The 27578-nt window shown below is 40.3% G+C and overlaps 1 protein-coding gene across 2 annotated transcripts in view; it reads right to left on the bottom strand.

Moving 5' to 3' along the window:
• LOC107041364 (zinc finger HIT domain-containing protein 2) overlaps window positions 1-27578 on the bottom strand; it is a 54474-nt gene that overhangs the window by 11165 nt on the left and 15731 nt on the right. The window contains exon 5 of one of the 2 annotated variants that reach the window (XM_015261881.1): window positions 5173-6351. The exons of the other annotated variant lie outside the window; for it this stretch is intronic. Within the exon in view, the coding sequence (XP_015117367.1) occupies window positions 6013-6351 (339 nt within the window). The 3' untranslated portion in view covers window positions 5173-6012. Of the gene's footprint in view, window positions 1-5172; window positions 6352-27578 lie in introns of those variants that run through there. 2 annotated transcript variants of the gene reach the window in all.

Below are 27578 nucleotides of genomic sequence, written 5' to 3'. Positions count from 1 at the left end.
GAAACTGCTTATGAGAGGGCAACTAAGAGTTAGGACCAGAAAGCTTCTGGAGTTGCACAGAGGGGATCTGAGGGTAGCAGTAGGGCTCCTTACGGGTCATACAGCTCTCAGAGCTCATCTGTTCAAGATGAAACTTGCAGAACAAGAAGACTGCAGACTGTGCGGAGGCGATAAGGAGGGCGTCATCCACATTTTATGTGAATGCCCCCTATTAGCACTCCGTCGCTATAAAATCTGGGGCCAGGCTTTCCTGAAACCAGAGGACTTACAACAAGCGGCTGTCACCAGCCTTATTAGCCTAGTGAGAAACACAGGGCTGGGGCTGTGTGACTGACCGAAACTAAGGCGGAAGTTACAAAAGATCGTATGATTTAGGTGACTCTGGGCGCTTTAAGTGACCAGCCGCACTTTTTTATTCTATTCTATTCTATTCTAGTTTCTGAAACCCCCTCCCCTTTTTGAGTAAATTTTGCAACCCTCCGCCATCATACCTTCCCCTGCACCCCCTTGTAAATTATCAATTTTCGCGATTTTCATTATTTATTTAACATTTTTTATTATTTCATGAACGCATGGGGTGGCTCAGTCAAATTCGGCAACCTCCTCCCCTTATTGGGTAAAATTTACGAGCCTCCACAGTCGTATCTCCCCCTTCCACCCCCTCGTGAAACCTTAATTAACGAAATTTCAATTTTTTATTCGAGAATTTTTTAATTCACTTAATTAACACATGCGAATGGAAGCATGGGGGTAGCTCAGATAGATTCTGGAACCCCCTCCCCTTGTTGGCTAAAATTTGCAACCCTCCGTCGTCGTACCTCCCCTTTCTGCCCCCTCGTGAAATCTTAATTAAAGAAATTTCGGTCTTTCATCCAAGAATTTTTTAATTTACTTAATTAACACATGCGAACGGAGGGATGAGGGGTAGTTCAGATAGATTCTGGAACCCCCTCCTTTTGTTTGGTAAAATTTGCAACGCTGCGCCATCATACCTCCCCCTTCCACCTTCTTGTGAAATTTCAATTAACAAAGATTTATATTTTTTATTCAAAATTTTTTTAATTAATTTAAATGACGTATGCGAACAGAGGGATGGTGGTGGCTGAGTCAGTTTCAGGAACCCCCTCCCCTAGTTGGCTAAAATTTGCAACCCTCCGCGGCTGAACCTCCCCCTTCTCTCCCCCCTCGCAGTCACAATTTTCGAGATTTGCATTTTTTGACTCAGATTCTGACAACCTCTCCCCTTGTTGAGTAAAATTTGCAACCGACCGCCATCATACCTCCGCCTTTTACCCCCTCGTGAAATCTTAATTAACGAAATTTTTTAATTTATTTAATTAACGCATGCGAACGGAGGGATGAGGGGTGGCTCAGATAGATTTTGAAATCCCCTCTCCTTGGCTAGAATTTGCAACTCTGTATTATCATGCCCCCCCTAATAAACACATTATAAAATAAATTAAAACAATGTAAAAATAATCATTATTATCTAAAGTTAATCATACGAAAATATATCCGATGCAATTCCTATCTTCTTTGCACTTTTGATTACCTAAAATAATATAACAAGACATGCGGCAACATTGCACATCCGTTAACTAGCTCGGCAGATGACTGGTCAGACCGGCCTGGGTACTACTACTGTCGACTTTACCGATTTGAGCGGGAAATTGACGCTACTGCCATCTCGCGGCATTCCCCCTACAAGCTTCTATCATCACTCTTAACACTAAAAATTATTTCATCCAATTGATAAATAACAATGGAATTAACTGTACCAATATGAATAAATACCTCATATATCAACTTTTATAATGTTTTTAGGGGTCATTCCCTCTTTTCTAGCCCCAAAATCGACAATTAAAATCAACGACGGAACAACGACGCTACACCGTCGTTGTTGGATCGCCAGGGCAGTTACAAAGCGGAGTAAAAATACAGAAAATACATAGGCTATGAAACCAGTAAAAAACTAAATACCTATTCTTAAATAAATTGGCACATAACCACGGTCAACATCCCCCATGAGTAATGTTATGACAGATCTAACCTAGAACAAAACCCATAGATAAATTGCATGAGAAACCTCCCCGAGACCGCTCAATGGATCCCACGTGAATAAAACACCATTCAGTGAACCGACTAGCCTCAATTATTGCATTAACATCTGTTCCAAAAATATTTAAACTACCGTATCACAATAAAAACATTACAATAAATCCTCCCGCCCCTGTCATAACAAATTGCCGCCCAGTCCAAATGGACCGATTTACATGACCAACACAACGATTATACCTCAATTCGCCTAGTGTGTGATGTCTTGACGTTGAAATTTATAGATGGCGCTATTAATCGGCCATAATAGTCCGCGAGATTCAAATTATTGTTGGAATATAATTTAAATAGTTCAGGAAATTAAAAATATACCAGAAATAGAAGAATAAAGAAAGTCTGGAATACAATGGACAAAGAGAACGAAAAACAGCATCGCAAGCGTGAGAAAAACCGTTACGGAAATAGTAAATGTCAAATACTTGAGTTTTGCTCTTATAATTTACAACCCTCCAAATTCTCGTTGAGTAAACACTTTCCTCGAAAATCCAAATTTAGAGAAGAAAATAAATTTAACGGTTACGGTCCCATGTCGTAAAATCTCAGTTCTGGTTATTTCGAAAGGTTCTCTGTTTCACGTGACTAACACGTGTGGGCTCTCCATTGTTCATTGTTTCGCTAGGCTGAGGGCCTGAGACCCTTCGCGACGAAGTTTCACGACGTCACACGCTCCCCTTCTTCCCCTTTTTTTTCATTTCCCCGCTTTTCCTTGAGTTTCACTTTTCCCTCTCCCCTGGGCCAGGATTGCGCGCGCAACTTTTGGTCCGGTGGGGTTGCGGACCCAACCCTTGGAGTTAAATTTAAGTTTAAGTCAGTTCCATCGTGGAAATTGGTGGTGAAGCCTTCAGCTTCCAGCTTCTCTCTTCAAATAGTTTTTCAGTAGAGTTTTTCTAGAGTTTATTAAATTCATTTTTTTTTGTAGTGCAAAGTTTAAAGTCTGAAGTTGAAGTATTTTGAATAAAAGTGTTTGTGTGCTCTCTTAAGCACTTGTGTTGAATTTATTTCACAATTCAACCCTTCCAACCAAATATTCTGGGATTAAACAATTGGACTTCGATGGAGTGCTCATCAGAGCTTTGGCGGCAAACGAATCTACAGTCAAAAATTGACGCTACTGTCCTCCTAGTTACTTCGGTAGGACATAACAAGTGTTGTATGTGGGTTTTTTTAGTCTAGAGACTTTTTACAGGGCAGTGAGTAAGTTGCTCGTGGTGCGCTAAAGCACTCTGCTCGTAGGAAGCGGGAATCTTTAAATGATGAAGGTGACAAACTTGATAATAATTTGATAATAATTTAGGTGAAAAACTTGTAACGGTTAATTGAAATAATTAAAACACTTGAGACACGACGAAATTTCCAAGAGATGTTCTCTTTTTGCTCGATGAGACAGGAGTGCTCTTACAACTACTTTCTTATCTTTAGGCTACTTCACAGAATTTTCTTAACACTAAGTTTCCACCGGCGCATAAGGGTAGGGAACCAATGAGGTTGCTCTACGTTAGGTGGAGGGCGTAGTTACACCCCCACAAGTTCTAGCTTAGGCCCATCCCTATTCTAGCCACGTCATCGGTGGCGCTGGGCCTCAAACGCACGCAAAAATGGGGGAGGGAGGTTTGGAAGACCCTGGCGAAAATCTTTGAGAGAGAGAGAGAGAGAGAAGGGTCTCCGGGGTTTATCGTGGCGCCGAGGAACAAAAGAAAGGGAAAGACATTTTCCAGATGTTTAGGGGGAGAGAGAATAAGGAGAGGAAGGACAGAATTTTGGAGTGTAGAATATTTGTCAATGGCTTTAGGAGGGTATTTTACGACGGGATTAGGACAACTCGTAGAGTACGTGGAGTCTTCATGTTAGTATCAAAACTATACAAAAAAAAGGACAATAGCTTTATTACTGGAACGGAAAATAAATTCGTGGGTGCCAGGATGTCGTCGGGAAAGTAAAATCAACAAATTTATGATAGGGTTTTGGGATCTCGAATGACGAACGAAAATTAAAGTGGAGGTTTTATTGCGGGATTAAAAATATTTTCGAGAGAAAATATTGAAACGTTTTCGGGGCTATTACTCTCGCTATTGTTTGTCTCGGATTTTTTCATTTGCCACATACTCAATTTGTAATTTTTCTGTTCTCGATTTTGTTATTTTTATTTACGCTCAATTTTAGTTGATTATTTGTTCCCACAATTAATTCGCTTTTGTAATTTCAAATATGATTCTATGTTTTACCGCGAGAATGAAGCGCCATTAGCGCGTTACTAGAATTCTAGTGTATAACCAGGGTTATACACAACACTAGCCTCAACTCCCCCCTCAGCCCCCTCCAACTGGCTCATGTCGGCGCCAAAGTACGAAATGAGAAAACCTAACTATTTATAAATGAGTGAATTGTAAATAGACGAAAGTTTTTTTACATCAGTTCTATAATTTACGCTAGTGTTCAAAACTTCTTTAATGTGGAACATCTCCAATAAATTCCATTTCCCCTTCATATTCTCATTATCCAAAATCTTTACTTCATCAAAATCAAAAGAATGCTGTAGCTCCTGCGCATGTTTAGCAAGGGCCGTGCGCCCATTATTAGACACCTTGCTCACACTGTACTTATATTGATAAATTCTGTCTTTGAGGTATTGAATCGTCTGGCCTACGTAAGCCATACCGCAGTCCGAACAATTTAGTCTATTGATCAACTGTGACTTAACCATCGGGTCAAGTTTATCCTTAGTGGGACCGAAGAGACGTGAAAGTTTATTAGTAACTCTGGTCACTGAACTTATGCCGAATTTCCCTAACAATCTCCTAAGCTTCATAGATACAAAAAAATGAGAAAGATGAGAAAGACATAAGAAATGAGAAAGACATAGAGACATGTGATCTCTTGTGATCCTTGCTACTCTTGTGTCGTTGTGACCCTGTGTGATCTTTTGTGTAAATTGAACAATTGAAAATTGAATGTCCAAATAAATTATTGAGATAGAATTTTTTCATTATATTAAATTGTTGGATGGCGGGTGTGGATACAATAAATGGTACACGGGTTTTATTATTAGAACACTGGTTTATTGGCGACAACACGTCTTGCGTCTCGCAGTAGAGTGAACTCTCAGAAGTTACAACCTGATGGAGAGCAGATCCGCGCATGCGCAAGATCTAGTCTCCCCATAACGAATATATGTTATATGCAAGGGCCTAAGCCCAGTGGGACCGGGAGCTGGCGCCACCTTTCCAAGATAAATTATTTCAATTTTAAAGTATTTTAAATGGTACGGAAAACATATTTTAAATCGTGGCGCCAAAGGAATTTTAATCATATCCCAAGATAATCGAACTTTTGTCGAGACAAAAAAAAATATATCCGTCTTCTCATTGACACATTAGCACCATCAATGCAAACTATATACCAATTTTTTTCTAAATTATCTCCTTTTTTATGTAACCTCAAAAGAGGATCGACCATGAAGAACAGAGGATACTGTATTCTTGATGAGTGTAATTCATGAAAAGGAAGAAGGGCTCCCTGTGGGTAATGCAGTCCATTTTTTGAAGTTTGAAAACATTAGAACGTCTTCTTGGGAACAAAGATTCTAAAATAAGTGAAAGATTGTAATTTTCTAAAATGAAAACTTTGTTTTCATGAATCATTGATAAACAATCACTTTTGTACCTTAAAAAAATATTTCTTTTTAATCATAACAAATTTGTCCACATTCAAAGTTTTACTAGAAATCAATTTTACATGCACAACATTTTCCGGCAGTTTGAATAATTTTTTCATATTTCTCTCACGCAATTTAATTGATAAATTTGATAACTAAAAAGGTCTGAAGCCATAATGCACTTGGTACCAAGCTGCGAAAAGTATTTGGACATCATCAATACAAATAAGAAGTATTTTTAGTCATCAGTTCGATTGGAGAATTTTGGATTCAACCATCCGTTCCCCATATTTACGGATCCACATGAAGTAGTATTCGAGTTTTTTCAAGTACAATGAGATGGATTTCTTTGAGAGATCCAAGTACTGCTCATCGATGCGGTTTGTAAATTTTTTAATAAATTGGACATTGATGCATTTCATTTTCGCCCTGGATAATTCCTTTTTAGCTTCAGTGAATAAGTGATGAAGATCTGATGCAGCAGCCAACATATAAAAACTCCGTTCTGCTGTACTTGGTCCCTGAATTACTTGTTTCAGATGATCAATAATGACGTTTTCCTCATCATCACTTAATAGTTGGTGCTAAAATTGGAATCAATGTAGTGTAATTATTACATCAATACGAGAGGATGGGGCAAAATCGACACACCTAACTGTTCTTTTAATATTCATGTGTTAGGAATAAATCAATCAATTGAACGCAATCTAGGTTCGAAACAAAAACGAAAAATGTACTGTCCACAGGAAAAAATCTATCCCATTTCATAAAAAGTTCAATGCATCATTAACATTTCAAAAATTGTCGAAAAAGTCTATTTTGCCCCACGTGCTGCTATTTCTAAAGATGTGAATACAATAATTTTAACTAAATGACTAAAGGAGAGAAAATTCAGTATAATTTTTTCGATTGCTCCATTCTCTCGGATCCGGAAAAAGTTACGGAAATCGTCTGCAACTGTTAGGGAGTCTTTTCAGGACACATAGTAAATATAGTATATATAGAATTTTCCTGCAATTATATTTTTTCAAAATGAAATTTCTTTCATGACATTAATTTTTTCAGAAAGAAAGTTATCAATTGAGCTGGGCGTAGACTCTCGACAAAGGAGAAGAGTTTCTAGTAGGAAGTAATCGTTAATAACTGTTAGATAAGAGCAGAAAATTCCTGATGAGTTTTGAATGAGAGCGAAAAATTTCTAATGACTGTTGGACGAGAGCAGAAAATTCACAATGAGTTTTAGATGAAAGCAGAAAATTTCTAATTCATTTTAGATGAGAGCAGATAATTCTGGATGAGTGTTATATGGAAGCCGAAAATGCCTAATGACTGTTAGATGGGAACCGAAAATTCCTAATGAGTTTTGATTGGAGCAGAAAATTCCTAACGACTGTTAAATGGAGGCAGAAAACTTCTCATGAGTATTGACGGAGAGCAGAAAATTCCTCAGAAGTTTTAGATGGGAACAGAAAATCACTAATGAGGTTTGGATGATAGCAGAAAATTTACAATGACTTTGGGATGAAAGCAGAAATTTCTAATTACATAATTCGTTCTGACTGTTATATAGAAACAGAAGATTCCTAATGTCAGTTAGATGGGAGCAGGGAATTCCTGATGAGTTTTGGATGAGAGCAGAAAATTCGTAACAACTGTTACAAGAAAACTTTTAATGAGTGGCGGAGGAGAGCAGAGATTTTCTGCTTTTATCCAAAATTTTCTGCTCTCATTTAATAGTCACTAGGGATTTTCTGCTCCCATCTCAAACTTCTTAGGAATTTTCTGCTTTCCTTCAATGCTCATGAGAAATTATCTGCCTCCATCTAAAAACTCATCATAAAATTTCTGCTTTTATCCAAACCTCAATAGAAATTTTCTGCTCCCATCCAAAACTCACCAGGAATTTTCTGCTACCATCTAAAACCTTTTAGGAATTTGCTGCTCTCCTCCAAAACTTATTAAAAATTTTCTGTCAGCATCTAACAGTTATTAGGGATTTTGTACTCTCATCCAAACCTTATTAGGAATTTTCTGTTTCCATCTAACAGTTATTATGGATTTTCTGCTCTCATCCAAACCTCATTAAAAAATTTCTGCGCTCATCCAGAACTCATCAGGAATTTTCTGCTTCCATCCAAAACTCATTAGGTATTTTCTGCTCTCATCTAGCCGTCACTAGGGATTTCGTGCTCTCATCCAAACCTCATTAGCGATTATCTGCTCCCATCTCAAACTTTATAGGAATTTTCTGCTCTTATCAAAACTCATCAGAAATTTTTTGCTCTTATTCTGTGATCCAGCAAAAGTTTTCCAATGGATGCAAAGTTGAAGGAGATAATTTTGTCATGCCCTCCCACTATTTTCAATGAACTGTCATATCCTCTGCTTCTGAGTTACCTAATTTTATATATTTTTGTTGGACAAAATGATTTTCAATTTATATTCTCGCAGAAGTTGAGCTGATAAATCGGACATCAAGTTTTTGTACTCATTGGCCTCATTCAAGTAACTCGGTCGCCTCGCTAGATGGCCAATTTCCTGAAATCGATTTTTTTCGCAGAAAAAAAGAAGCAGGTTTTTTTTTACTTGCGGCCTAAATGTTTTTTTTTGTTAAAAATTAAAATTTTGCAATTTTTTTGCACAGAAATTGAGCTAATTAATCGGACATCAAGTTTTTGTGCTCGTCGGCCCCATTTAAGCAAGTTGGCCACTCATCTAGACGGCCACTTTCTTATAATCGATTTTTTTCGCCGAAAAAAAGGAGCAGATTTGTGGTGATTTGCGCAGAAATGCAGCAGTTAAAGAGCAGATAATTTTCCTATGCCCGCCCACTATTTTCAAACAACTTCGGACTCATCCGCGGTTTCGACCCAAATTTCGTTTTTTTGTTATAAATCAAAATTTTGCAACTTTTTTACGCCGAAATAGAGCAGATAAATTTGACACTAAGTTTTTGTACTCATCGGTCCCTTTTAAGCAAGTTGGCTGCCCAGCTAGATGATCAATTTCTTAAAATCGATTTTTTTACATAAAAAAAGCAGTTTTTTGGGTTAGCGCAGAATTATGGCAGATAAAAAGTAGATATTTTAGGTATAATCGCCATGTTGATCAGATGACCCCGGCTGCTTTTTTTTGTTTGAGCGCAGCGGCTGATCAACACCACCTGCGGTCTCTTGAAAAGGACGGGGAGCAGCTCGTTGAGGAGATGACTGTATTTGCAGAACACTCTGGCTAAAGCAGGATACTTCTATAGGATGGAGATTTGGGGATGGGACAACAGTGAGATCTTGGAGATCATAGCTCTTTTATTATTGTCCAAAAACTACTCGACATAGATTTATGTCGAGAAAGGGACTAATCTACGATTCATTGTGCTCTGCACTGGAGAGCGGTTTATGTTAGAATGGTTTTGTTGAATCCGCGCTTTTAAGTGCTGCCACCCGGCGGGGTGTCATGGTAACTATCGGGGGTCCGAGGCACGCGGCCTCACTGCGCTCCACTTCGCGTACAATCACCGATTGTAACCGTCTTACGAGTGTCCTAAGAGTTTAATAGATGTTTTATAAAGAGTTTAATCATCGCTGCATTTATTCTTGTGGATCACCTGCATTCCCAAACCATTCGTCCAATAGGTTATGGGCATCAGGGACGTTTAACTGGGCCGAAAAAATAACGAGTGGGTGAAATAAAGCAGAGTGATCGACTACGGGAAGCATTGAGAGAAAAGTCTAGAGGTGAGTACATTTCAATCCATTTTTGTCGACAAAATTAAAGAATTTCGTACATTTATCTGAATAAAGAAATAATTCAAACGTTTGACTAGAAGTGAAAATAAATAGAAATGAAAATTAGAAGTGAACTAGATTGAGAGGGAAACGGTTACGTTGGCGTCCATTGGCGATCGACAGGTTTGAACTTGTTCGTTGCCGACCACGAGGCTGTCCACACACAGTGGTGCCGTCTCACTCGCAAAACCGATGGGAGAGTTGAGTAGAAAGAGAAATAGAAACGACCGAGGATTTATTTTTCTGTGAATCATATACATCAAAATCCCACGATGCAAACATATAAAATTCCAGTGCAACATTTGGGTAATAAATCGCGGTGCTTTTGAATTCTGTTGTCTAAGGGAGTTGAGAATCTATGTATGTGCCGTGCACGTGTGCTTGATCAACCGACTCTGACCAAATTTTTTTGCCGTGCGAAAAATGGAAACTCAGAAAATGGTGTGCACGTGCATGCGAGTGCTGCAGGGGAACTCAGCTCTCTGTTTCAAGTCATTGTCCATTGCTGTGTCATGGTTATGACTTAGAAGCACGAAACAAATGAACACTCCATCCCTACTCGATTTATAGTTACATATTATTGAGAGTAGAAGTAGTAGTTACCTGGTATTAGAGGAAATTTATGAAAGAGCATTAGAGCCAAATATTGAGTGATTTAATATAAATATGAATAAAAATAATTTAATGAGTGTTTGTTTCTGAAATCTGGAATAGATGGCAGACAAGAATCTGGAGGTTGAGGAGGTAACAGGTAGTATCCTTCACTTGGAAGGATACGAGAGTGACACATATTATTCAGAGCTTGTCGGATCAAGAGAATCAAGAAGAAATGGATACAAAGCAAGAAGACGCCAAAGGGAGAGAATCGGAGAGTAGTAAAGAGGATTCAGGTGAAGAAGACAAGGGTAAGACATTGTCTTATTTATTTTTCTCTCCAAGTGTGGTTACCACATATTCTCTTGTATTCGAGCTGCCTAGTTTGCATCTAATTCACAAAATAAAAAGTACAATGTTGGTACATAGAACTGTGAAAATTTTTGAACCAATTTTTCAAGAGTTAGAGAAAGAGATAGATGGTCGAACCGACACCATGTTTCATGAGAAACTCAGGTGATAATTTACAGAGTTTGATTTCACAGCTAAGTGAGATGATCGAGAGGACAAAAGTGAGAGAATCGTCATCACAGAGAACGTACAAGGTCATGAGCGTATATCTGCAAACACGCCGAGTATTTATCAATTCAACCGTATTCTGCAGCAACAACAGAGACAACTAGAACAGAACGAAGATGTTTCTACTCGTCCAGCCAACACAGCTGCTCAGATGACTGCTGCAATGGGAGGAGTCTCCAAGATGATGGATACTTTGGCTGAGATCTCGAAGAATAATCTTGAAGCTGAGAGGTGCAGACTAAAACGCTTGAAGGTACAAAAGAACTATCAACAATCCAATAAAGTCGACAGATCTAACCCTGATCTCCCTATTAACAAAGTAGAAGATAAGAGTAAAAAGAGAAAAGTAGATTATCTTGAAGCTGTGGACGATAGGTCTAAATCTACTGAGGATCTAGGGAAAAACAATTCACCTGACTCCAGCAATAATGTCGAGATGCTTAAGAAGGTAATGGTAGGTGATGTTTTCAACAATCAGATTGTGATTGAAAGAGACTATAAATTAACGTTGAAAACCAACATGAATCTTCGGCTGGACTACTTGAAATCAGAGTTGTCCAGCAATGATTTATTAGATGTAATTGATGATGACATCCCAAAATCCACAAAAATCTCTGGGGAACGAGCTGACAAAAGGAAATCCTTGGTTAGAGACATTATAATTAATCGTATTGATGAAAACTATCACAAGAACTTTGTAAATAAGATAGATTCCAAAGAGATTCTTTCAATATTGAAAAAGACCAGAAAAAGCGAGGTAAATCTTACTGAAACGTCAGTGAGAACAAAACTTTATCAACTCAAAATGAAACCAAATGATAAAGTAGCACAGGGTTGTGATGGATTCGACGAAATTATTAGAGAGTATGAGGCATGCGAAAACCCGGTATCATTGACAGAGGAGGAGCAGAAAGCTGCGTTTTATCAAGCAGTATCATCTAATATTACAGAGCTCAGGGATGCAAATCTGATAAGAAGCTGACTGAGATGAATTTAGCAGACATGAGAAACTATATTTTCCAGTTGGAAGCGGAAAAGAAAGGCGACGGAAAAGAGGACAGCAAAGCCCAACGAGTCAACGTTTTAACACAACAGGCAACAAACAATCGTTGCCACAGGTACAACAAAATTGGACATTGAGCAAAGGAGTGTCGGCTGCAAGATACAGATGAGTGGTTCTGTTACTTTTGTCAAGGAATTCGTCATCATAAGGCATATGAGTGTCCAAATGCCAAGGATCACCCAAAGAAGAAGCCTACTGATCATCAGAACGGTAACAAAATTCAATATAAATCTGTTCGGTTTTCGATCGAATAATTCGCTCCTCACACATACGCACACTCACACACACTCACTTCGCTCGCATGCGTGCATGGCCTACGCACAGTTGACCGACGTACTCGCCTCAGATGACCAGTGGCCTCTCACCTCTGACACTTGAGGCGCCACTTGATGGACAAGTGTCCAGTGAACGCCCCCATTTAAATTGGGTCGCGTTCACACCTCTGGATTTTCGTTACCTGCTACCTCGTGCTCTATAAATCTCTGATTCGATTCTCGGCTGTCGTATTCTATACATCGTGTTCTGCGAATCTATTGTTTGTCCCGCGTACAATTGCTCTGCGAATTATGTTCTGCGAGTTACTCGATAATACTGTGACCCGCGCATTTGTTTGATCATCTCGATTATTATAATCAAATCACCAGTGTAAATATTGACTTTATTTAATAATTAAATTGACTGCGTTGACCAACGTGCACGTGTAGTGAATTCTGGACCCTCTCACGCTCCCGTAAAAATCCATTCGCATCTCACTCATCACTCGCTCATTCCACAGATCTCAGACCCGGCATCGAACAAAATCTAATTCTAATAAAAGCCAGTATCAGAGAAATTCATACAAACACAACAAGAGAGACGATAACAGTAGGAGTGATCAGAAAGGGTTTAGAACAGTTGACACTAGAGGTAGAGTAACAAAATTCAAGAATAGAGATAATGGGAGAGGAGTTAAGCGAGCGACAAGGGGAGAATCCAAAGACAACAACAATCAAGGTGTATCAGTAACAAAATTAACACAGTCTATTCATTTCATAGCAGATTCAGGTGCAACTGATCATATTGTTAACAATGAAATGATGTTGAGGGACTTGAAGAGATGTGAGAAAGAGGTTATCAAGAGTGCTAACACGAATGATATAGCAGATATTTTGATAGATGGTAAAGGGGATCTTCTATTGATGCCTAGCTCACCTAATGACAGAATTATAAAACTGACGAAAGTTACTGCAGCCAGGGAAATTTCAGATAATTTACTATCTCTTAGAAAGTTAGCAGACAAAGGACTGAACATACATCTAGATGATGAGGTGCTTAGAGAGTCTATAACAAAACTACTAATGAGACTGTATTAACCCTAGTCTGGTCACCCTACGCGACCCAACGATTTTGGTCACGTCCGCGGGGGAGTGCCGCCGTGTTATTTAGGCCCGAACGTTGCCGAATTTACTCTACACTGCCCGGGCGCGTTCAGCGAGTTTCTGACAACGTCACATAATAAGCACTTTCATTCAACATGGGAAAAAATAATTCCTCTCAGAAAGAAATTGTGTTCTTCAGGAATTTCGAGAATTATGTTGTTCTGAACCTACTCTAATGTTTTAGATACTTTAATTGGAAAAGTCAATTTTTTTAAATTTTTCCGATCAGCCATTCAATGGCAATTCAAAAAAAACGACGGGCTGCCGCGTTTCCCTCATATGGTGACCAATCTAGGGTTAAGAGAGACGTACGAGAAACCAAATTGGGTTGTAAACTTTAAACTTTAAAGATAGTTTGAAAGGAGAAATTACTGTTGTAGAGTGAAAATCGTAACAACTGATGAGCTTTCTAGACAATCCCAGACAAGCATGAATAATGAAGAGGTACAATACTCGGAGGAAGAAAATGCAGATTTGAAAAATTTGGAGGGAGATATTACAGGTTTGAAAAATCCGGAGGGAGAAATCGAAAATTCTGGACATGCTAGTTCTGTGATTGAGAGGGAGAAGGAAGAGAAACTCACAGGTTCACTAGAGGAGGATAGAGTGGATACAATAGAATGAGATAATAATCCTTTTACTGAGATTACAAAAATATATGAGTTAGGAAATATCAAGAAGATTGAAGAGAAGCTCGTGACAAATTGACTAGAGCTAAAGCCATAAAAATTAGAGAAACCCAATGAAGGTTTACTGTGGCACTTTAGGTTAGGACATGCATCCTTGAATGTTTTAAAGCAGCTCCAGGAAACTGTAGAAACATAAAAAAAGTAAAATTTAATGATGCCATTCTAGAGTGTGAAGTATGTATGATGGCAAAAATGGAAAAACTACCATTTAAAGAGACTAGAAGTAGAGCACAAAGGCCACTACAAACAATTCACACAGACACCATGGGTCCAATAAAACCCACTTCTCATCCAGGGCAAAAGAGATTCATAAATGTATACGTAGATGATTATTCCAGACCAGCTAGAGCATATCCGTTGAAAACCAAAGATGAATCGGGGAAAGCACTAGAGGAATTCTTAATATCAACTCGCAATCTGTTGGGTAAAGATGAAAAAGTATACTATGTAAAATCAGATCAGGGTACAGAGTTTACAGGAAAGAAGTTTACAGAGAATCTAGGAAAAGAAAACAGAGTTAGAGTTAGCACCACCTTACACCCCTGAACACAACGGAATAGCAGAAAGATTCAATGGTACAATCCAAAGAAAAGTAAGAGCGTTCATGTTTGATTCAGGAATACCAACGAGTATGTGAGTGTATGCGGTTGTGGCCGCAGTACATGTGTACAATAGAACTCCACATAAGTCCATTGACTACGAAACTCCATTGAAGAGATTTGCTCCAAATGTAAATTGTCATTTTGAAAAAATAAAGAGGTTTGGATGCAACGGGTATATCAAAATAAGCCCACTTCAAAATTTGATCAAAGAGCAATCAAAGTGGTACTGGTAGGTTACACAAACACAGGGTACTTGCTGTGGCACCCTAGCTCAAGAAAATTTTGGAGTCAAGACATGTTAGATTCAACGAGAAAATCGTATAAAAAGACGTCTACAAAGTAGACAAGGAGAACAATACGGTAGAGTCAAAAGAGGAACAAGAGGAAAATGACTGGAATTGGATGAAGGACTTCGTGGAAGAAAAACAAGAAGAGGGAGACATATGCTCCTGTATCTAGATTACCATTCGAGCGATGTTTGCAATAATCAATAAATACGATCTACAAGCCAGTCAACTTGATGTCAAGACAGCATTTCTGAATGGAGTGATAGAGGAAAAGATATTCATGGACATTCCAGACAGTATAGAGGTAGATGAACGCACAAAGAGAAATAAAGTATACAAATTAGAGAGAGCACTTTATGGTCTGAAGATAAGCCCTGAAAAGTGGAACAAGCGGTTTTCAGAGGAAATACAAAGGCTTGGACTAGAGAACGACCTACATGAACCTTGCTTATACACCTGGAGAAAAGAAGGCAAAATGGTTGCTTTGGTTTTGTACGTGGATGACATTCTCTTAGCTGGGAACAGCGAAGAGAAACTAAACGAAATCAAGAAGCACCTGAGCAGCGTCTTCGAGATGAAGGATCTAGGAGACCCGAAGAGCTTTCTCGGTATGGAAATTAAGAGAAATAGAAAAGAGAAGTACATCATTAACAATCAACCGAAGTACATAGAGAGATTTCAGATGAGTGATTGCAATCCTCAGAGCACACCTATGGTAACTAGACAAGTAAACAGCAGAAGTAAGAGGAAAAAATTAGAAGAACAAGATGTAAAGAGAAATGATCAAATGACGAAGGCACCATACAGAGAGGCAATCGGCAGTCTAATGTATTTGGCAAATGCAACACGTCTCGACATATCCTTTGCAGTCAACTATCTAGTTAGAAAACAAGTAGAACCCACCGAAGATGATTGGACTGACGTAAAAATCTTTAGATACTTGAAGGGTACATCCAATTTGGGACTGAAGTTTGAGGGCAAACGAGAGCAGTTAGAGGCATTTACAGATGCAAGTTTTAGAGATCATGAGGATTCAACTTCCACTTCAGGCTACATAGTTAGAGTATTCGATGATATCATTGCATAGAGGAGTCATAAGTAAGCCAGCGTGACACTTTCAACGTGTCAAGCTGAGTATTTAGCAATGAGTGAAGCCTGCACTGAGTTGATACCACTCGATAAAGCTATCAGAAATATCATTGGTAAAACACTTTATCCAGCAACGATTTGGTGCGACAACAGAGCAGCAGGTGACTGCACCAAGAAGGATGGAAGTCACAAACTCAAGATGTTCGATGACAATCTAGAGGAGATGGAGGAAAATCTCAGAGATAGAGAAAAGAGAGGAGTTAGGAAACATATGGCAGACAGTTATGGGGATTACATCAAAGAATGTGTTAATGAAAATAGAGTTAAAGTTGAATGGATAGCTACTAAAGAGAATCTAGCTGACTGCATGACAAAACATTTGCCATTAGGTGCTCATAAATATCTTAGAGATAAAATGATGACTTAGAGACTTGACACGAAAATAATTATCAGCACTGTGAAAATTTAATAATGATGATAACTTATTTGATTACAGATCAAGTCTAGGGTAAAGGAAGAAGTGAACAGCCTATTGAAGGAACTGCCAGAGAGAAGAAAACCAAAAGTTCAAAACGTAGAATATGAGAAAATTTGATACTTAAATCTTTAAACTGAGCATTTATTTATTTTTGTATTAATGATAAAATTAGACAAAAGGAGAGAGTGTTAGAATGGTTTTGTCAAACCCGCGCTTTTAAGTGCTGCCACCCGGCGGGGTGTCATGGTAACTATCGGGGGTCCGAGGCACGCGGCCTCACAGCCCTCCACTTCGCGTACAACCACCGACTGTAACCGTCTTACGAGTGTCCTAAAAGTTTAATAAACGTGTTATAAAGAGTTTGATCATCGCTGCATTTGTTCTTGTGGATCACCTGCATTTCCAAACCATTCGTCCAATAGTTTAATCCGAAGCACATGCTGAAATTTGAAGAAGGACTGTCCTCTTGAGTCGTAAAACTGTATTATTTTTGCTTTTCGTTTTCCCAGTGAGAGTTTTCACTTGGCTATTAATTCTAGTCTCAGGACAGCGGTGCTCTAATACAGACGTGCCTTCCTCGTGCAAATGAAGAGATTTTAATAAAGTATCTCATTGTTTTACCACAGATATTTATTCACTTGCATCCATATTCCATTACACGCCGAATTACATCGTGAGACTAGAATCTAGGAGGGCAAGTTTAAGTATCAATGCAGTAAACATGACGACTCATTATATGTTGGAGGTACTGGCGATGAAAGATGACCATTGCCCAAGACTGTGTTTAACTGGAGGAATTTCGGAATACAAATAATGGTAGGCCATCTAAGTGGGCCACCTCAGCGAAGAATGTTCTGGACGAAGTGGGTCAGGGAGAAATGAGAGTCTGTGGAGGAAGCCGGAAAATGAAGAGAGTAGTGTTATGCCCCAAAATTCCATAACATTTCTCTTTCGTAATCCGGATAATACGAGGACACAAAAGTGGCACGTATTATTCGGAACAAAATATGCCGAAAGAAAAAATTAAAACACTCGACGAATATATGTGAATGAAATCCACGTATATTCAACAAATGTAGATAACTGGGGCGCAACGTCAGCGATTTGCACCCCAGCAACTGGCCTTCAGCACGTCACCGTACACCTTACATGTACGGTGGGGTCGTATGACCTTATGTAATACGAATTCACGAGGTAATAAATACTCGTAAATTCGTGTTCTCGGGGGCAGTAATTCGACGTCTCTCTTTCTACCTGTTACCTCTTTTGTAATTCTGTTCGCCCGATAACTTTTGTCTCGGAGCGAATCTTTAATTATTTAAAATCGGTAAAAGTAATGAATAAAAGTTAATAGTGTTTAAAGATAATTATTTCTATTATTTATCCGCGTGTGATAATCCCTTAATTCTAACCCAACCGCTCGGGTCCATTACATTTTTGGTGGCAGCACAGCATGAGAAGAAAATTATGTCCTTCTTAGGATTAGCAGGGTATTACCGGAAATTCATCAAGGATTTTTCAAAAATTGCTAAACCCTTATCTGAGTTGCTGAAAAAGGACGTAACTTGGACCTGGGGAGAAAGGGAACAGAGCGCCTTCGAGACTCTAAAGGGGGCTCTGACAATAGCGCTGGTCCTGCAATATCCAAATTTCGAGAAGCCGTTTTTACTAACCACAGGGGCGTCAAACAAAGCCATAGGTGCTGTACTATCGCAGGGGGAAATAGGCAAGGATTTACCAGTTGCCTATACCAGTAGAACCCTAAATAAGGCAGAACAGAACTACAGCACCATAGAAAAGGAACTTTTGGCCATTGTATGGGGTGCTCATCACTTTCGACCCTATTTATATGGACGTAAGTTCATTGTGGTTAGCGATCACAGGCCCTTCAGGTGGATATGCAACGTTAAGGACCCAGGATCGAGGCTTGTACATTGGCGAATAAAATTAGAAGAGTATGAATACGAGGTGGTACACAAACCCGGAAAATTAAATACCAACGCTGATGCATTGAGTCGAATAAATGTCGTAACTCGAGCGCAGGCAAAAGCGGAGAACGGGTGCGATGAACTTGGACTCTAACGGCGGGGTCATTACACCTGCTGACGACGAAATTCCGGAAATACTGCGAGAATATCACAACACGTCGATTGCTGGTCATCCTGGTGTAAACGTATGTACGCTAAACTGAAGCAAAAATATTACTGGAAGGGGAATAAATCTGATGTGGAGAAATACGTGGGAAGCTGTGAGGAATGTCAACTCAAGAAGCTGGGAAAAGCCACGAAAGTACCCATGATAGTTGGAGAGAGCCCTGAAACAGCGTTTGAGCAATGTGCGATGGACATAGTTGAGCCATTGCCTATTACGGAAGCTGGAAACAAGTACATCTTAACGTTTTAAGATGCTCTTACAAAATTCAGCAAGGCTATACCCATCCCGGACCAAGAGGCCAACACAATCGGGCGTGCATTCGCCGAGAAAATTATCTGCGAATATGGTACACCACAGAGATTGCTCACAGATCAAGGACCAAATTTTGTGGGGGAAATATTTAAAAATGTCTGCAAACTTCTAAGGATTAAGAAAATCCAGACGACGGCTTATCACCCACAAACAAATGGTATCGTCGAGAAGTCACATCGCACTCTGGCGGAGTACCTGAGGAGCTTCATTCAAGAGGATCAAACGGATTGGAATACATGGTTGCCATATGCAATGTTTGCGTACAACACCACCCCTCACACGGCTACAAACATGACGCCTTTTGAGCTGATTTTTGGAAGGCGCGCTGAATTACAGACAGCCGCCCCGTTTGTCATACTGCTACGATGATTTCGCTCAGGAACTTCGTGAGAGATTGCGCGCGGCACACCAGGAAACAAAGGAGGCCCTTGACAAGGGAAAAGTCAAATACAAAGTCCAATACGACAAGAATACCGAACCTATGGAGGTAGGAGATAAAGTGCTGCTGAAAAATGATATCCTACGACGTGGAAGATCGAAAAAGTAGACACAGCCCTGGATAGGCCCATATGAGGTGATTGAGAGAAATGGCGACGTTAACTATACCATCAGATCTGGAAGCAAGCAGAAAACGCAGAGAGTCCATGTAAATCGGCTTCGACACTTCATAGAAGCATGACTATATGGACCCCTGCCTCGGAATAACCAACACTGCGAAACCCTGAAATTTTCTTGTCTGGTGGATAAGGAAACTTTCATGGAAAAAAAGACTGGAGCTGCAATGCGTTTATTCAATGAAACAGTTGACAGTGGAATTCAGTTGCAAGATTGGCAGACTCGTTAGGACAATGCACGATTACCAGATCTTCCAGAAAATAATAACATGGGCAGTCCCAAAAATAGGAGGCACAGGGGCGACACTTTTCCTCGCTATCATCCAGAAATTGGGAAACGTGACACGGTTGTGGAGCTGGAGTTTCACCAAAGAGTCCTCGGAGGTTGAAAACATCCTCTACACCAGCGTCGATGTCGGAGCGTACGGGGAGATCCCAAAGGGCGTTAAGATCCTTTTTGCTGCGGGTCCTCCACTCCGTCATCCTTGCCTTGAACTCCAGATTCACGTACCCGGGACGATACGGAAATCTATGGCACTAGAACAGCCCAGGAATGGGGGAAAATTAGAGGAAATAGAAGCTTCGAGTGTGAACAAAGAACAGAGTGACAAAAAAGTGAAGGAGGTATTCGTACTTACAAGGAATTCAAACATGAATTGATCAATGGAATGCTTCAAATATGGATGTTTCTTTGAGGAGCATTTCGAGCCGAGCCGATCCCGGACGCTTCGTGGCGCAGCTCTTGCTCGATCCATGCGGTTGCCGGAATGCTGCGGGCAGTCGGGAGTGGCATGTCCGAATTTATCGCACGAGAAGCACTTCCTTGAAGTTCCAGGGACCGGTGTAGGGCGGGGTCCTAGTCGGCGAGATCTTGTGCGAATTCCGCAGTTGGAGGAAGGTCCGCGCTCAGTAAAGGGACATCTCCGGAAAACATGTCCTACTTTTCCATATTTGAAGCACTTTCCGGCGTTCATCTCGATGTTTTGGTTTTTATTAACCTATTCACTGAGTACTTTGGGGAGAATTGTGACCGCGACAGTCACTTTTATATTCAAGGGCGCTCTGTTATCAAAGATGGCGGCCAACAAGTTTGGCGACATCGTCCCCGTCAGGTGCAGTTGAAAGGTTCAACGAACTTCCCCATTTACCAATCAACCAGTTCAGCAATTTTTATTGTCGTATGGCTGATGCTAGGGAGCATCGCGGAAGTTCGTCCGCACTCCGGAAATTTATTTCGAACCAATTGGGAAATTACATTTGAGCAACTACGTTTGGTCCATTGCTGCAAGCACGGATGGTGCGTCATGGCTAGCAAGAGCTGACCAACTGCAAGAAACTCTTAATTATACCAAGGAACTTTGCTCCAGAGCGAGACCATGGGGCTTTAACTTTCATCTGTACGTGGACCAATGGATTGCCAAGTTCGAGGAGACGAGAGGCGTTATCACGGCATTGTTCGGTTTACATGAGAGGAAGAGGCGTCGAGGCCTCATAAATGGCTTGGGCACAGTAGCTAAGTTACTTTTCGGAACCATGGATGCTGAGGATGCACAAGAAATACACGAGAGACTTTCTCGACTCGAATCTGGAATAAAAGGGAGGCCGGACAGTTCTGGGAAGCAACTGGAGATAGTCAATTCTACGCTTCTCCATCTAGCTCATACGGAAGAAATTATCCAGAAAAACGAAAATGTCTTGCTGAAATCTATTCAGCAAATAAGGAATGAAGATTCACAGTTGGCACACAGGCAATTTATAGATGAGCACTTTATGGTAGTGGAACTCATCTACACTGGGGTGATGCGGGATGCTGCAAAGTTAAAAAAGCTGCTGAGCGACTCCAAAGGGATAATAACTGGACACAGGGGTGTTCACAGAGAAAGGATTAGTCAACCTTCTCAAAGCAGCCGAATTACCGAAGAGTTTAAGTTTCCCCTTTGAGTTGGAAGTAGGCGGAATACATGAACTGCAGGAGGTGTCCACCGTCAGTATATCTGCATTTGGCTTGAAAATCGTCACTATAATAGAAATACCACTGGTGAATTTCCAAGCATTCGATGTTATGCTGATGCATGGCATTCCTGTGCGGACAACGAACGAGTATCACTCGTACTTGGAGGCATCGAACGCGCTTCTGGTTATACATGGCGCAACACGTCAGTACGTGCCAATGACCGAGGAACAATTAAATCGCTGCAAGAGAATTCGGGGACAATATTTATGTACCGAGTCTTTGCCGATACAGAAAATGAGGGACACCAGTCCATGCGAAATACAGATGTACTTGAGCCCTGATAAGGTACCGCAAACGTGTACAATGAGACATCTTCAGTTACAGGGTCTCACTCTCATCAAGATGCAGAAAACCAATGCATGGTTCTACGTCACACCGGAATCTGAGGCAATTGTCATATCTTGTGGAGAGAAGGAAATGCCAGAGACTCTTCAAGATTCAGGGATCTTACGGATAGGAAAATTCTGTGAATTGCCCCTGATTTCACCATTCGGGGCCGAAAATCAAGGGAAATAACCTGGGAGACCCACGTTCAACCCAGACTGAACTTGACATTGGATGACGACACCACTGCGCAATTGCAACAGCGGTTCAGTAACCTGAGCAATATTCAATTGATAAATGTAGTCGGAAGCATAAAGGAATTGGAAGGGCTCCACGTACAACTGGAGGCTGAGATGGAAGACCTCGGAGAACTACAAAAGAAATTCGACTATCAAGAATTTCTACTACACCCATCATCAATATTCACAACGGTTATGGTGGTACTCGCCCTTGTCCTAGGATTATCTGTGTATTGCTGGTGCCGGAAACCCTGTTTAAAACTAAATTTCTGTTTACGTTGGGGAATTTTAGCTTAAGGGTTTAGGGATGCCGGGGGTGGTGAGTTTTTACGTTTGTGGGACATTTCTGAGGAGAACAGATGATTCATTCAAGTGATTAGGATTACTTGAATGAATTATCATGATGATCAGATGATGGACATGATGATTAGATGATCTCACGATGATCAGACCACCAGAGCAGGTCAGTGTGGTCAGACAATCTGATCAGGTCTATGTGATTCGGATAATTGATCAGATCGGTATGATCAGACCATCTGATCAGGCCAGCACGGAAAGAATTGCATCACGAGGCTACCTGATTAGGTCGTTCGATCTACCTGATCAGGTCATCGCTTCCAGAACGTATGTGCCATGCTACCAGGCTACCCGGTTAGGGCATCTGATTAGGTCATAATGACCAGAATATCGTGATCATAGAGTCCGCTTTGGGTACCCGATCAGGCCGGCGTAGCCAGAATATCAGTATCCGGACATCCTATTATGAGACCCGATCAGACAACCCAATTATAAATTAAAATCAGGTTTCATTCAGAAATTAATCTCTCATTTGGATCCAAGTCTTATGAAAATACTACGATCCAATGAGCATTGAATCTGTACCTGACCTGACGTCAGGGACTCCTTATCACTGTCGCATCACTACCTAATCCATCATCCGGATGTTCTTTGATACTGCTCGCTACAAGTGGTCATCACCCACCCATACCCATAATCACCCCAAAATTGGCCGCTGCTACCCCAAATAAATTTCCGAAATAATAAATTGACTTATCACCCTCAATTTACTTCATCACAATCACCCCCGGGGTAAAAACCAGCCCTAAAATCAAGAGAACAGTGAATTAAATTGCGAGAATACTGCGTTCGATTTTGAACTTTCTGGAGTCGTAAATTCCAGAAATCTGACCTACACAGAACAGTATTTGCAATTTTTGCTACACGCCGAAATAATCTTTGTGTAGCTGTTTTTAATGAAAGGGGAGAATTCGATGAGAGGAATGTTAAGGGTGAGGAGACTTGGATAATTGGAGACTTGGAATGATTACTCACGTTTTAACAAAGTCGATATTTATTTTTAACAATATTTGGTAGAGAGGTATAATGCACGAGGGTACCTCCGATGAGGTGTTTCTTCCTAGGGATGAAGTTCGTAACTGATTACAAAATATTAAAATTTGGACAAGTTGGATTTTCAAAGTAGAAGGGATGGAAAAGTGGAGGAGGAAAATGGTTTTTCTAAATTTTCAAATGATTGGTCAAAATGACCTGTGATGGGAGGGACAATATTCTGATTGGAGAGGTATCATGGAAAATTCGTAAGTGCAGGAAGTAGGGAGAGAGGGAGAAATTGGCGCGCCTTGGGCCTATTCCCCAATAAAGGGCGTCTGGGCGAAAATATTGAGGGATCGTTGAGGGTCGAGTGCAATAAACGGAAAGAAACTATAAAGTAATTTGGAAATACAAATTTTTGAGTTGAATGAAGGGATTAGGACAAATTTTGGCAGTGATTAAATTTCTGAGAAATTTCCTTTACAAACTTGAGGAAATATGAGGATTATTTCAATAAAATAATTCTGAAGGGTCTAAAAGAGATATTTGAGAAATATTTTCGGGTGATTTTATGAGTTGACAATTTTTCTAGAGGACAAAGCTGAGTATAATTAAAATTCTAAGAATTATTTGGGAAAAATACTGCAATAAAAATGGGAAATTTTCAAGGATTGAATTAAATATTTTAAAATAGAAAGATTGTTAATTTCGCGTACTTGATACGCAACAAACAGAGAGCATCGAAAATTTGGGAAAGCTAAAAAGACTGAAACAAAGGTGAAAGCGTGTGCCAATTGAGCTGCAGTTTGAAAATTCTCGTGGCTTTTTTATTTGTTGCCAAGTGGACAACGTCCAAGCTTCTCCCCGTCACTTCGGCTCACCCAATCAGACGTTGCTGGGTGGAAATGGCTGTTTCAGCAGTATATCGCAATCGCTAGTACGTGAGGTTACTCGGATCGTACACACTGGCACAAACACATTCACCCCATCTCGGTTAACTTGAGCTGGCGATTTTTCCAATTACTCGTTTCATTTGCACCTTTTCCCGCCAACCAGGTTTCTGGCATTTTACACAGATATATATATATATTTTTTTTCGTTTCGTTTGTTTTCATTTTCCTCTCTCTATATTTTTTTTCAGTTCAATTTTTTCCTTGTTTTGCTGGCTACGTTTCTAAAAATTTGACGTTCAATATTGTAACGGTATTTTTACGTTCTAGTTGTATTAAAATTGCCGCACCACTCTGGGTAGATAAGAAGGGTTGAATACCAAGTGGTCGGAGGGTGGCAAACACTCAGGATCCGTCCCATTTATTGATCAAAAGCTCGCAAGTTAATTATTCGAGATTAAATGACAGACGGAAAATCATTCAATATTCCTCGCAGCTTTTGATCAATTATTCCTCCGGTGAGAATCGGGTGACACCGTGATGATATAATGTATAAATGATTACTAATCATTGCTCTAATGACAGGCAGGGATTATAGTATTTGTAATCATTCAAATCACAGATGATTAGTGGATTTTGCTACAGAATGGAGATCTCTATGCCCTCTATTGCCCTCGAGGGGCAAATGGACATCTGATTCAGGCGCAGGTTGGAAGGTTTTGGGAGATTGTTGATCAGGATCAAATTACTGTTCAGTGCCCCTGGTTTAATTGACCTGATTTATGTCGACCTGATCAGGTGTGATATACCTGATTTGTGTTTATATTGCACCTGTGAGAGAAGCGACGGACGCCCGAGCACCGTAATTCTTATGGAAAGAAATATAAAGGAATGATTGTAAATCTGTATTAGGGTTATTGTAAAAAAATGTTATTTGTTGGTGTAATTATTGATGAAATAGGGTTAGGAAAGAAAATTATCAACAATAATAATTTTCTTCCCCGGCGGGGAGGGATGTTATGCCCCAAAATTCCATAACATTTCTCTTTCATAATCCGGTTAATACGAGGACACGAAAGTGGCACGTATTATTCGGAATAAAATATGCCGAAAGAAAAAATTAAAACACTCAACGAATATATGTGAATGAAATCCACGTATATTCAACGAATGTAGATAACTGGGGCGCAACGTCAGTGATTTGCACCCCAGCAACTGGCCTTCAGCGCGTCACCGTACACCTTACATGTATTGAGGGGTCGTATGACCTGATGTAATACGAATTCACGAGGTAATAAATACTCGTAAATTCGTGTTCTCGGGGGCAGTAATTCGACGTCTCTTTTTCTAACTGTTACCTCTTTTGTATTTCTGTTCGCCCGATACCTTTTGACTCGGAGCGAATCTTTAACTATTTAAAATCGGTAAAAGTAATAAATAAAAGTCAATAGTGTTTAAAAATAATTATTTCTATTATTTATCCGCGTGTGATAATCCCTTAAGTCGAACCCAACCGCTCGGGTCCATTATAGTACTGAGAAGTTGAGAAACGTGGGCGAAGATCTCCGTGACTTGGAAAGAGAGAAGGACAGGAGGAAATCAGAAGACTTGGCTTACTGTAGTGGTTAATTGGACTGGCGTCACACTAACCTAACAGTAGTGCAAGATGATGAACGTAGGTACTTTTACTGAGGAGATCCTGAAATTCCGGGCAAGGTTGCGCTGTGAAAACCTGGGGCGACATGGCAAAAGAGGTTTTACCAGCACTGTTTGTAGACTCTGCGGACAGGAGCTAGAAAATTTCTTACACGTATGGGAGTGTGAGGGAGCAATGGCTATCATTGATGAGAAATGAGCTGGACTACTAAAGATGTGGAAGGAAGATGATAGAGGGGATTCGCTGAGAAGGAAAATGGTGCTGGCCCTGAAAGGGAAACCTTCCAGAGCGCTGACGGACTATGCATAGCATAGTGAAGTGATTGGTAGCACTTCAGGTGGACTGATCAAAATAGCGCTTTGGCATCCGAGGGATCCTGGGAACGGACGTCGGCTGAAGAAGCGGATGGTGTGAAATTAGGAGCAGAAATGACCGTCTCATTTTATGCAACCACAAGAGAAAAAATTATTTTTTGGCTGGTTTTTTTGTCCACTCCGATTTGAGCGATTAAGATTGTAGAACTTGGCTTGATTTCCTTTTGAACACAAACTATTATGACTACTTCTACGATAATTATGAGAGCATATGTAAGAAGCCTAATCGGCTATATATGGATAAATAAATTTTAAAAACGACCTAAATAATACACACAACAGGAAGGAACACGGGAGGCATTCTGCGCTATTTGAATTAGGGACTTTTTGAAAAATTGAAACAGATGGTATCAGGGCGTCACCCACTCTATTTACCAAAGGCATTGAAAAGCGATGATCAGATGCATGGTATCTTTGTTTGACCCACTGAAAAGGGAGTGCCACCTGGCGCCATTAGTTCATGAATCAGCCAAAAACTCCGTAATAGGTGACGTAAAATTGTGACATAAAATTGTTTTTACGTCACTGGGGTTGAGAAAACGCGATTCTAATTTCGCTTTGCTCGGCAATGACATAAAATGTTGTATCCCATTGTGTCCCAATGAAATACAAGATTGTATGTCATACGGCGATAATAGTACATTACATGCCCGAGCCTTGAAAAATAGATCACCTCGCCTTGAAAAATAGACCACCATCACCTAGATAAGCTCGCCTTCGGCTCGGAAGGCAATCTTGCACGTGGGGGAGGGTGATATGTTTTTCATGGCGAGGTGTGTACATTACTTTTCGGGTCCCGTGACACAAAAAAGTACCATGTCTAATGTTGTTTCATGCCGGGTCTGAGATCTGTGGAATGAGCGAGCGATGAGTGAGATGCGAATGGATTTTTACGTGAGCGTGAAAGGGTCCACAAATCACAACACGTGCACGTTGGTCAACACAGTCAATTTAATTATATAAAAGTCAAATATTTACACGTGATGTTTTAACTATAATAATCGAGATGATCAAATAAATGCGCGGGTCACAATATTATCGAATAACTCGCAGAACTTAATTAGCAGAGCAATTGTACGCGGGACAAACAATAGACTCGCAGAACACGATGTATAGAATACGATGGCCGAGAATCGAATGAGAGAGATTTATAGAGCACGAGGTGGCAGGTAACGAAAATCCAGAGGTGTGAATGTGACCCAATTTAAATGGGGGCGTTCACTGGACACCTGTCCATCAAGTGGCGCCTCAAATGTCAGAGGTGAGAGGCCACTGGTCATCTGAGGCGACTACGTCAGTCAACTGTGCGTAGGCCAT

Source organism: Diachasma alloeum, unplaced genomic scaffold, assembly GCF_001412515.2.
Source record: "Diachasma alloeum isolate Michigan unplaced genomic scaffold, Dall2.0 Dall_scaffold_00363, whole genome shotgun sequence".
NCBI classification, from domain to species: domain Eukaryota; kingdom Metazoa; phylum Arthropoda; class Insecta; order Hymenoptera; family Braconidae; genus Diachasma; species Diachasma alloeum.
The sequence above is the reverse complement of the archived record's forward strand: the minus strand, read 5'-3'. Positions and strand labels throughout refer to the sequence as shown.